The sequence below is a fragment of the Bombus vosnesenskii genome, unplaced genomic scaffold (assembly GCF_011952255.1).
Source record: "Bombus vosnesenskii isolate JDL3184/JDL3185 unplaced genomic scaffold, Bvos_JDL3184-5_v1.1 scf7180000013270, whole genome shotgun sequence".
NCBI classification, from domain to species: domain Eukaryota; kingdom Metazoa; phylum Arthropoda; class Insecta; order Hymenoptera; family Apidae; genus Bombus; species Bombus vosnesenskii.
In genome coordinates, this window is record NW_022882928.1 from 1,569,300 (window position 1) to 1,581,750 (window position 12,451).

The following is a 12,451-nucleotide window of genomic DNA, read 5'->3' on the forward strand; positions in this document are numbered from 1 at the left end:
TGTTCGCACGTAGTAAATCGAAGTCGTAACGCGCGGTTAAGTGGAACGCGATTCCTTCGAATTTCCAAGGTACGTAACGAAGATTACCAAATGTTTTCTTCCTGGCGCCTCCTCTCTCTTCTTCTCTCTCTCTCTCTCTCTCTCTCTCTCTCTCGTTGCCTCTAGTCGGCGATTCTCACGAAATGGAAGTTAATTTTCGAAGCGAGACGAATATCTGCCGATTCGTTGGCTATTCCCGATTCCCGGCTATCTTTCGTTGCACCTGCACGCGTCACGCGACCTTCCTGCTCTCGGTCGCGCGAGCTAAACGATCGATACGTTTTGCTTACCTGCCCGTTTTCGTAATGATCATTTCCGTGCCGAGGTCGTTAAATTTGTCCCACAGTTCCTTCGTTTCGAGATGACACTCGACGTCCCGGAGCTCGTCGGAGTTGCAACTGGTTCGCAGTCGGTGTTTCCGTTCGTGCTCGTTGTAACCGTCTTGGCAATTTCTCGTCGAGGCTGTCGTTGTGCTCAGATCATCCGGCACTCCGTGAACCGGCCCGTCGTCGATGCTGCTGCACTCCTCCACGTCCACGTCCACCTCTTCATCCTCTTCTTGCGTCGATTTCTCCGTCCCCTCGCTCTCGCCTTCGCAGTTGTCTACCTCGTCGTCGGCGAGCAACGCTTCGTCCGTCACAACGGTCGCGGTTGCCACGATGTTCACCGGTGACGTTCTCGTTCCTGAAACATTCGTACTCGCGTTGGCTTCGGGTCGATTTTGCTTCGGTCGCGGGTTCCTAACGGCGAGACAAGATGAAAGCGCAACGGCACACCGTTAAAGTTCGACTTTGCCAACGTTAACCCCTTGCCGTGCCATTTAGTTCGACGAAACGGACCGGACTGATGCTCGTAAACAGGAATTAACATTCGGTGGCGATCGTAACGGGCAAAGGAACAGTCAGCGAGCTCGGCTTGTTACGTTTGTACATTTGGCCCAAGTGTCTGGTCAATTTGGGCGAAACTCTTCGTCGCGAGTCTGACTCGCTAAAGTACGGGAAGGGGTTGAATTAAATACGACGAGGCAGTGGAAATACGTGGGAACGCGCGAAACAGAAACGTGGTCTCGGAGGCGCGGCTCGTTAGCGCGATACGAAAACTCGCCATCTCGTGTACGTCGTCTCCCTTGAAAGCGACAAATACAGCGAGTCAACGAGTAAAACGAAATAGTCGCGAAGCACTGTTTCTCGTCGCGACGCGACGCGACTACCATTGAGCGTGTCGATTTAAAACGAGCGAGATGAACCGAAACGATACGGGAAGCCGAGTATAGAGGTAATTAATCGAAGCGAGCGCGCATCTGCCACGAAGGTGGCGCCTAATTAAACCGTCAGATTTCAAGAAAGCCAATCCACCGCGCCCAGTGTACACAATGTTAATTGCAGCCGTCACGATACCGATCTGTTAATTTGTACTATTCCGCGCGAACAATGCGTCTTCCGGCGTCGTATCTCAAATTGGATCCGCGGGTGATACCCGTGCGTTTACGCACACTTTGGCGCACACGTGTCGCGAGCGGGAAAAAATTGCTTCTCTCGAGAAAGTATTACCGAACACGCTTCGCAGGAGAAACCCTCTTCTCCTGCCTCTCCCCTCCTCCCCTTTCTCTTTCTCTTTCTCCTCGCCAAAGAACCGATATCGGGCGTAATTCGACTCACGGAGAGAAACCGTTCGATCGCTGATCCTCCCAACGAGACGCCACGTTTCGAGAGCGAGAAAAGCGAAGAGAGGAGTAAAAAAGGAACGCGTACTTCCGGACTAGTAGCAAAGAAGCTACCATTAAAAAGCGGAAACGAGCGTCGGCAACGAAGTTCCCTTAACCGATCTCGGGCGAGCGATTCGACTTTCGAACGTCGCTTAACGTCACGACATCGCGCAACACACGCAACGTAGATACGCAACGCGCGATATTGTTCGACGCATCGATATTCGCAGCACGGAGAGACGTAAGAAGAGACAAAGCAGCTGATGCGAAATAGCGAAACGAAAGCGAAACCGTTCGAGATACGGCGGCGGCTAAAAAGGGAAAATGTAGCGAGCGAGAGGATGCCGCGGAAATCGTACGTAACGTACCTACGTGTATAGTCGTGGACTAACGTGGAGAAGAAACGGTTCTGGTCCGTTAGGAAGATCGGTCGAGAGTCGTCGATGCGGAGTGGAAAAGCGTACGATTTAAAAAGTTAGTTACAGTTCTAGAGGCGTTTGGCATCGTCGTTGGAATCGTTTCCGATACTCCGGCCAAGCTGTACACGGGCGAAGGTTTTCTGAAGCGCGCGTGCCCAAACCGGTTTTTCGTCAAATTTTCGACGACGTATTTGACAGATATAGCGCCAGGCCAATTACTTTCACCGTTTCTTTCCAACGTTCCGCTGTAAACGTTTTCGCGGCGATCCAACGATCGTTAGTGGCGACGGAAGGCGAATCGTAGACGTATCGGCGCGTATTGGAAAAAAAAAAAAAAACGCGACGAGACGCGAGGTACTCGTTACGAGGCATCGTACGATCAGAAAGACGGGGAAACAGCGCGAAAAGGGAAAAAAGGCTGCGAAAGGCGAATGGGCGTCGATCGGCGGAAATTTAACGATGCAAAGATAGAGAGGGGCACTTCGGAGAAACCGATAAACGCGTGGATGAGAGAAAGAAGAGGGCCACGAAGCGCGTTAAAAAGGAAGGTAAGTTAACAGCGCATCGCGTGCGTTTCTCGCTGGTTGCGTGCATCATCATCGCATCTGCGTGCATGTACGCACTCACGCAGGCCGTGGCACTTGTCGCGCACGCATATCCCCTGCTCCCCCTGCACTCTACCTTAACCCTATCTGTGGTAGAGTCGGCCGACCAACAATAACGCGATTCCAAAGGCTGGGCCGTGCGCGTGTTGCGATCGACTGGACGAGTGAAAAGAACGGTCCGCGGGCCGAGGTCGTACAAACGATTCGCGCGTAACAGACGACAAAATTCCACGATTTCCTTATTGAGCCATCGAGCGGGACTGGTTTCGTGAAACGCGTGCGTCGCTTCGAAACAGCCAGTCGGCTCGACAACGGCGACCATCGGGGAAAGCCGGGTGTTAAAATTAACACCTCAACCGTGCGTGTTGCGTGCGCTCCGACCTCGACGTTCTTTCACGACATCACGCATTCGCGGTTTTCATCTCGAATTCCTGTTCTCTGCCTCTCGCCCTCTTTATCGCGCGTGCACACACACGTACACGCACGCGTGATCCCGCTTCTGTTTTCGACACGACAAAAGAACAGATTGCGGTGAATCGTCGATATCATTAACGCACCACCACCACCACCACCACCACCACCACCAACAACAACACCACCGCCACCACCACCACCACCACATCACCAACACCAGCATCGTTCGAGCAAGGAGAATTCTCAAAAGGTCCAGCAACGTGGTCGCGAGTAGCGCCGACCGCCACTCTAATGGCGAGGTACGCGATAAAACGGAGGCAATAACAACCTGCTACGTTCCGACCGTGTCGTGTGTGCATTAATTACGTTGTATAACCACACGCGACGCGTTACGACCGTACGTCTTCGACGTTGATCTCCAGCGTGTACTCCTCTCGTCCGAACCAGTCGGATGTAAGATACTCGCGAGACGCGTTTGTTCGCGGCCCTGGCAATTTCAAACGGCACACAGACGCAGAGTGGACGTATCGTCGCGGCCAGAAAACAACCGGAAGCAGAGGAGAGGGAGAAATAGAGCGCGACCAGGGGGAGAGAAGAAAGCACGAGGAATAAAAGGGAGGAATCGAAGGCAAAGCAACAAAGAGAAGAAGAGAATCTCGGTTTTGAGTAGATGGCCGATGGGGATCGAAAAGAAGATTCGTGAGGGTGCAAGCCTTACCGGAAGCTTTCCGGACAACGGAAGGAGTTAAAACTCTGGCCGTAGCGTGCCAAGAGGTGGTCCCACGTTCCATGATCTTAAGGCAAGAAGAAATATGACCGAGCTACTGACGTCAGCTTCCTTTTGCCACGACCGACAGTCGACCACCCAGAATCCTGTCACCACCCAGCCGTTCGAAGGATGTTGTTCAAAAGGATCGACGGAACGAGCCGAATAACGATCGCGTTACACGAGTTGACGCGCTTCCTTCTAGATTCCTGGCTGGTACCTAAACCGACGAATACGGGAAAGAGAGAAAGAGAGAGAGAGAGAGAGAGAGAGAGAGAGAAAGAGTGAGAGAGTGAGAGAGAAGGAGGCAGAGAGAGAGAGAGAGAGAGAAAGAGATGACACGGACAAGATAACTGGAACGTCGAATCGAACACGAACTTGGACAGAGATTCGAGCACCATTACCCGGCATTAACGTTTATCGTTGGGCGAATTTCATTATTAAGTCGTTGAAATATCCTTTGGATAGCGAACACGCTACATCGCCGCGAGCCTGAATCGATTTCACGTAGCCGTTTTACTACAGCACGCTTTTACATCGGCGTATTATTAATGGAAATTTTTTTCTCCATTATCCGGTAGCATTGCAAGACGTAGAACGTATTCGCGAAACAATGATTACGGACGGCGGCGATAGAGGTCCTATGAATCTAATTGCAGTTCGTATTTAATGTTTTCCACCTCGCCCACTCTATGTGGCAAAACTTGTTCTTGGGAACGATTAAGAATCTCTAGATTGCTACGGGAGCTGTAATGGCGTCGTTAACGGTGCTAATGTGATTACCGGCTGAAAGCACCGGACGAGTTCACGGAGACAAAAACAGGAGCAATTTACGTTCCCTCGTAGAAAAATCGTTCGTCCGCGATGCTACTTTTTCGTTTGAAAATTAACGCGGATTCTTCGTCCAACCCGATAATTTTCTTTCCTCTTCGTCCACGCTGGCAAGCACCTCGCTTATCGCTTCCGAGTAAATATCTAATTGCTATCGCTTTTTTCTTAACGACGCGAAATTCGAAGAAAACGTAGGTGAATCGTACGCCAGGCTTCAAGCAACCGGGGCAAAGATAGTCACGATCGTTAATTTGGGTGCGAACAGGTAAAATTTACGCGGCGCGGTTCGTTGGCAACAATTAGTCGCTTATTTTCTGCTCGCCGGTGCTCCCATTTCGGACGCTAATTGTCATCTGACCCGCCAAATGCGTTTTTCGATGCGACGCTTCACGTTCTATTTTCACGCCTCTGATAGATCACGAAATCGTAATCGAACCGACCGAAGGTAGTCAACGCCTTGGCTAATGGATGTGGAGCGACGCTTAGCCAAACTAAACACGGCCAGCGACCAACAACGACAGTTTTATCGTTGGAACCGAGTCGATTGCGACCGACTCAATTATCGTCGAGTTATCGTCGCGTGGCGTGAGGCGTGAGGTGCGAAACGTCGAGATTCTCGTCGAACGTTGTTCGTCTTTGCCCGATGTCTCGCGTCGGTTCGCAGACTGTGCACGCGCCACTACGTTCTGGCAACGACCAGTCGAGGTTCGTCGGAACTCGACTCGCGCACCACCGTCGGATAGAAAACTGCTGGCCGCGGATCTCTGCCCGTAAGAGTCAGCTCGTTCGGATCTCGAGTTCCACGATTTCCAGGAATATCGGTGTGCGCAGAGGTCGCGACGTCGACGACCGACAGGTTTTTCGAAACGTTTAACCATCCGCTCGTGCGCTTTTATAGAACTCGTGCCGATTCTTATCGAATACCATTACGCGCAAACTCGAAGAAAACACGTCCATTCGCGTGTTAACGAACGCGTAACGTTTGCTCGTCGCGCAACGATCGTAATCCTGCGGTTTTGCGGGCGGAAGCGAAAACGGAGCAGAAGGTTGTTGGAGGTGCGCGAAGGTGTGAGCCGCGCGAACGGCGTTTCGGAAAGAAGAGAGAAAATCGTGGAAAACTCACGGTGATCGAGGGCAGAACTGGCGACGAATGCTTTGCCAGTTGGACATTCCAAGCTGGTATTAGCGGTAGCGGCGGCGTTGCCAATGCCCTGCAGGTGGTAATGCCCGAAGGACGGACCCCTGGGCGCCATGATGGCCGCGATGCTGAAGTCCGTCGCTTTTCCCCTTTCCCCCTTTGTAGGCATCCCTTCTCGGTCGACGACACTTTGATTCCGATTTTTTCCTCGGCCTCTTCCTTCTCGCGTCCGGTGTTGCCTTTGTTTCTCGTTCGACGTCTCTCTGCCTCTCCCTCTCTCTCTCTCTCTCTCTCTCTCTCTCTCTGTTTCTCTCTCTCTCCCTCTCTCTCTTTCTCTCTCTTTCTCTCTTTCCGTCTCTCTTCTTCGGTCTTTCTCTCCGTCCACCCGAACGCAAACACTTTGCTCCGTTGCCGACAGGAAGCGCACGATACGCAGGACGATAATCACCAAGCCTCACTCGCGAAAATAAACGTTGAAACTACTCGGACCCGTTATCGGTTTGCCGGTTCCCGTTGTACCAGCTGGACCCCGGTTACCATCGAATAACGCGACAACGACGATCAACGACAAGCCGAACACCGGCGCGCGCTTCCCATCGACTTTCTCGACGCGAGAATCGGCGAGGATCGCGAGGAAAACGCGCAACGAGAGTGGAACGAATCGCGAGGACGCGGAACGTAGTCCGCGCGATCGGTCGGTCGGTGGCGTTGGCGAGAGGATGCTGCTGCTGCTGCTGCTCGAAAGGTAAACTTACGACGAAGAACGAGACAACGCAAAACGAACGCGTCTGCGCTGCTCGACTTCCCGGACTTCACTGGGCCACCGCTCCTCCTCCCACGCGCACCGCTCGCCCCACCAACTTCGCTCGCACGGCAACGACGCTCGAGCCTGGCCGCTCGCGAAGCCCCGATAACGACACCGAAACCGACCCGGTGCGCCCGAGAGAGACAAGGAGAGCGGAGCCGCGCGTCCTACGGCTCCCCTATTGGGCGTTGCTTTTCGGGGCTTCCTCGAGCCGTCGAGGCGGTCGCCCGAACTCGAGGGATCGAGCGCCCGGTCACGTGACGCTACCGAGTCGTGGAAACACGGGAAACTACGATACGTAGGAACGCGAGACAAGGGCGGTGCGCACCGGAGGCGCCTCGTTCCAGGCCACGCCTCCGTTAACCACCGACACGACCACCGCCGATAACTTCGACCATCGCCGTATCGTTACCACCTCCACCGCCCCACGCGCCGTCACCGTCACACAGCCGCCGCCGCCGCCTCCGCCGTCGTCGACGACTACACCACCACCACCACCACCACCACCACCACCACCACCATCGCCATCACCTCCACCTCTCCACCATCGTTCTACCACCGATCGCGGAGGTATCTCGAAGCGGCGGCGTGGCAGCGGCACGGTGGTCGCGCAACGACGAAAGAGAGATCGATCGACCCCTCGTGCACCGGATGGCCGGCGTTTGTACGTATCTACGTATGTACCACTGCTGTACATACATTGGCGTAGCACCATTTCACGTCCAGCTTTCCCTCTATCTGTCTCGTTTCGCTGATCGTCCGAACGATTTACATACTGCCGTGTCGCGACTTACAAACAGCCGCTGTTTTCTCCACATCGACGACGTTTTGCTCTTTTCGCTGGACTCCGAACGAGACGACAGCGCTCGAACCGTGCAATTAATCGGACGGAAGGACCGGACGAAAGTGGAGAGATCGAACGACGTGGCTTTGCCCCCGACGATCTGTACCGTGCGTATCGCGTTTACGTTTTCGTCGTAACGCGGCGCGCAACGCGGTACGCGACGAAAAGTTAGAAAATCGTTGAATCGCGTGGCGTTTACGCCATTGACGTTGGCCCAGGCGTCGCGATATACGCGTATCTACAGCGGCTGCTAATAGAGGCGTATTCCGGTGTTGGATCGACTTGCCAGGTACACGGTTGCGTCGAGATCGCTCGCAGTGAGAATTTGCTTAGTCGTTTAACAGCTCCGAAGAAAGTTTCAGCCTCTCTACTTACCCTATATCTTTCTTACCTATATCGTTATCATCACGATGTTCCGCCATCCTTTCGCGTACAACGACCCGTTGTACGTATCGCGTTCGTCTCGAACGTGGTAGACTCTTGGACGGCCGAACGTTCGCGAATATCGTCGATCCAAGTGATTGCCGGAGTTCCGATCGTTCCATAGCCTGGGCGTTTCTCACGAACTGCGTCCCCGAACCGAATCTCTCGCAAAAGACAAAAGGGCAAAGGGGAACGAAGACACCGGTCGAGTGGAAACGATGAAAAAGATGAAAACGAGCTGCGGGGAGGAGATAGAAGGACGCGCGTGCAACTCTGTTGCTAACAAAGGGACAGAAGCATAGTGGCGATAAAGACCGTTAGATACGTTCGGTAGACGTATCTCGATCGATCAAACGTCAGAGGATCCGGGCTGTCGGTGTCCGAGAAGCAGCAGCGTGAAGCGCACGATCGCGAAGACCGTGTTTTACCGCATTGGTTGGATCTTCGAGAGCACCGAGGGGAGATTTACGGCGTGTGTTTAGGCACTTAGCCGGTCTACCTAGTCCCCCCCTCCCTTTATTATACTAATTTCTCGGGCATGTCAAAATACCTATCGTGTACCGGCCTCCTGAATTCTATTCGACACGCTGGGTGCCCCCGTAGTCGACCGCATAAAGGATCCCATCCCGTATAAAATATGAAGACCCGTCTCTCTCTCTCTCTCTCTCTCTCTCTCTCCTCCTCCTCTCCTCTTCTCCTCGTCTCGTTCGCCCTGTCTCTTCTTCAGGTAGCTGAAAAGACGCGGCATGCTGGAGGAGTCTTGGAACGAACCGCAGGAACGAGCTGTCCTGGACCCCCCGTTTGCTTTGGCATTCGAATGTTTTTAAGGCGGTTGCGGATGCTCCGAGGTGTCACCGTTTCCTTTCAAATTCGTCACCCGTGGTGAAACTCGCCGTTTAACAGGCTACGACTGTATCCACTTAACTGAGTTTCTCGTGTATACGCGTGACTTCCGACCAGGCCGAATTTTACCAAACCTCGAACGTAAACTACCTGCGCGATTACGATCGAACAACTACGTCTCAACTAGAACGGCGAGGACCCTGTGCCTTCTCGTTCGCCCTTCGTACCTTCGAGCGAGAAAAAAGTCCACGTCTCGGAGAGGCAAGAGGGTGCGAGAGGGGGAAGAGGCGGGCGAATTCGAGCGCACGGAAAAAGGAAAAACACGTACATAAATCAAGGTACAGCGAGGAAAGGAAAATCGCGAAGGGAAAGGAAGGTAGGAAGGAAGGAACGAGACTGGACGTGGCAGATGGAGTGCGAAGACACGGGGTGGTATCGCGTCCGAGAGCCGCACGGTACGACGCAACGGAGAAGTACACGAAAGTCATTCATCATCGGAAGAGAGGAGAGGCTGCGCGAGCTGCACGCCTGGCCGCTGGTAGTTGTGGTTACCGTTGGCGGAGGAAGGTAGAGACGGTAGAGGTGGCAGGCCACCCACGCTGTATACACTCGAATTCGGTGGCACGGCTGACTCTCCGACGTACGGGCCGTCGTCGTTGTCAGGACGCGGCCGATGCAAATTGCAAATGTCGCGCGAAACTCTGTAACGCGATCGATGCGATAAACGAATTCGACAAGGCGATACGGAAGCATCGTCGCGAGAGTTGGACGTTGGAAGCTACTGGAGAAAACGGAGCTACGGAGCGGATACAAGAGGGCTATCGATGGATGAAAGGAAAACCGACAAAGGCGCTCGTTGAAATCGCAGCAATTACGCACGCAGCGGAACAGAGCAGAGCGTATCCAGCGATGTCGTGAACGAAGGATAAACTAGAATCTTTCATGGCACGAGCTTCTCGGCTTCTCGAGTGGCTTCTGGAGAGGGTAAACACACGGTTTCTTTCCCTCGCCCCTTCGGGCGTTCCTAATAATAACAACGAAATTACTGTTCGTGGCTGCGATAACGAGGAGACGATGTCGAGGGAAGAGCAAAGAGGACCAGCTTGGTCGAAACGTTGAAAGCGGAAAGGAAGAAGAGACGTAGACGCGCCTCTCCAAAGGGACAGCGGATCGCACGGTTAGCCGAGAGAGGGAAAGAGAGCGATCTCAAGGGCTCGGTCGGCCGTCGAGTGCGTCGCGGCGCCAGCTTTTCCATGCTCCAAGTAGGGAATCGAATCTGCCGGCGTGGAAAACGTAAACCGCTTGCGAGCCTGTATACGCAGAGAGCCGCTCTCTTCTCCGGTCGTCGGCCGCCTTTTCGAGCGCTTTCGCTTCGGGACGAGCGAACCGTCGCGTCCAGACGACCACGAACGCGTACTTACTTACTCGTGCGAGCATCTGCCACGGATGGGATAAAGCCGCGCGGGAGATACGATTCCGAGCGAACCGTAGCAACGAGCAACGATTATTCAAATTAAAGCAGATACGAATCGCCGAAAAGCCCGTAGGCGCGCGTATAGCAAGCACTTCTCGCTAGCGCTCTTCGCAAGTTCCGATCGCGCGCACGCTAAGCGTACATAATGCGGCCACATGCCGCGCGCGACACATTCCTCCTCCGCGTTCCTTTTTTCTCCGCTGCAACGCGCATCAACGAGATTACGATGCGTGGGCTCGAAAGTAGCGAGACGAAGGAAAAGGACAAAGACGAAGAACGACAGGGGGTGGGATGAGATTCTGGTAAAGATCGGAGCGGTTGGTCCCTGCGAAACAAAACGTGTATTCTAATAGCCTCACCTCTGGCTACAGATAAATAAATAAATACGTAAATAGATAAATAAATAGAAACGAGGAAGAGAACAGGAAATAGAGAGAGAGAGAGAGAGAGACATGCGTGACGTTAGAACGCGTGTAAGTGACAAAGTGGAGAACTATATAGGTACGTCATGAATAACTCATGCGGCTGAGAAACATTCTCGTTGTCGTGGGTGTGTTCTCTGTTAGTAGCTGGCAGCGATAGCGATTCTCCGAGCGTTTTAACTTGGCCGATTGGCAGGATAGGTACAGCAGGGTCGAGCGATCGACGCGCGACCGCTATCTTTTTGAAATCGATTCTTTAAACGGCCAGCCGCTACCGCTAGGTATCGACGTCGATCCGTGGCCGGGAATTTATCCAATAACAAATCGCAGCCAATTATCGAACGGCTGTCGTGGTGGACAAATTTGCATGGCGAACGCTGCGAGCGACACACCGCGACAGTCTGTAACGAAATCGCCAGCCATCGTACCGTGCGAGCAATTTTGCCGATGGTAACGCGACCTCCAAATACCCGACAGCAAACACGAAAATTCCACTCGATCAGCAGGACGGCACGCGTAGCTATAGCTAGCGCAGCTATCGTAGACTCGTACGGGATGGAAGATCGCTGGCCGTGGTCGTCGACGGCTCGACGACCTAGAGAAAACGACCGTGTTACTGTGGTAATAACGCGACGAGCGCGGATAGCCGAGAAACCGGACGGAGTTAGCCGCGATAACGATCGCGAGAAAGCTATCGGCACGCGATCACGTCGACGCCCGGCCACGTATCGCGCTTGCACCGGGCAAACGTATGGAAACCGCGGAAACGTATGCGCATCGCGATCGAAAGTAGGCGGGATCACGAGGCGAAGCTGAGATCTCGAGACTTACAGGGAGGAAACGCGAAGAGGAAACGCGATTACATCCGGTTCGAGCGTGTTTGTTTATCGCTCTTCCTGACATTTCGTGAATCGCGCTGCCTCGACTGAATCGATAAATCTTTTGCTCTTTCCGACGCGGAGAACGAGGGAGGCCATCGTTAAACGGCGTATAATTTAACGATGTACTAAACTCTTTATCGTACAGCCCACTCGAGGCGGCCGCGTCGTGCGTCGAAAACTGCAAACGTGAAACGTTCGTTTCGCTACTGCGAAATAGATCTATCCGATTTTAGACGCGTACGTATTTCGTTCTCGCCGCCACGTTCCGTGCACGGCCAATGAAACATCGAGCGCGATTACGGACGTCGCTGTGGCGATCGATACCGATGCTCGATGTTTTTAATTTAACCCGCGATTAAAGCGTATTACGCGTCGACGCGTCGTTTCTTACGGCGGCGTACGCGCGTACGAGATCGCTTCGGCGTTGGTTTATCGTGCGCTACCAATTTGGGCGATCGTATTAGGCGCAAGCGTCGATGGTTTTACGCGATGGTTATACGAGTTCACGGTGGTTCGTCTAGGCGACGACGCGGCTAACGAGGACGCGTAACGCACCGTACACGTGTGCGAGAGCGCGTAAACGGAGCGATGCAGCAGCCGCGTCGATAGCGAAGCCACGTCGAAGCGTAACGCGACGACGTGACGCGTGGTAGAAACCAGTTCTTCGACGCGCGGACGTTCGTCCACGAATTCCAACGTGGCGAGTATAATTCGTTAATTAGGATGTCAAAGGTGGTCGGTGAATCGCATCGGCTATTTGACGCAGCGAGGCGATAAACCGCGAATTACGAGACAAATCCGTCCTCGGGTTTCCAAGGCGGCCGAAGGTTAATATCGAGATG

The 12,451-nt window shown here is 53.6% G+C and overlaps 1 protein-coding gene across 2 annotated transcripts in view; it reads right to left on the reverse strand.

The window, feature by feature from the left end:
- LOC117231028 (T-box transcription factor TBX20-like) overlaps positions 1–7,194 on the reverse strand; it is a 29,962-nt gene extending 22,768 nt beyond the window's left edge. Inside the window, exons 1-2 of one of the 2 annotated variants that reach the window (XM_033489065.1) lie at positions 5,903–7,194; positions 330–723 (exon numbers count right to left, since the gene is read on the reverse strand). In XM_033489065.1, the coding sequence (XP_033344956.1) occupies positions 330–723; positions 5,903–6,086 (578 nt within the window). In that variant the 5' untranslated portion in view covers positions 6,087–7,194. Of the gene's footprint in view, positions 1–329; positions 724–3,900; positions 4,207–5,902 lie in introns of those variants that run through there. The other variant, XM_033489066.1, reaches the window with a different exon arrangement.
- Positions 7,195–12,451: the final 5,257 nt, after the last annotated feature.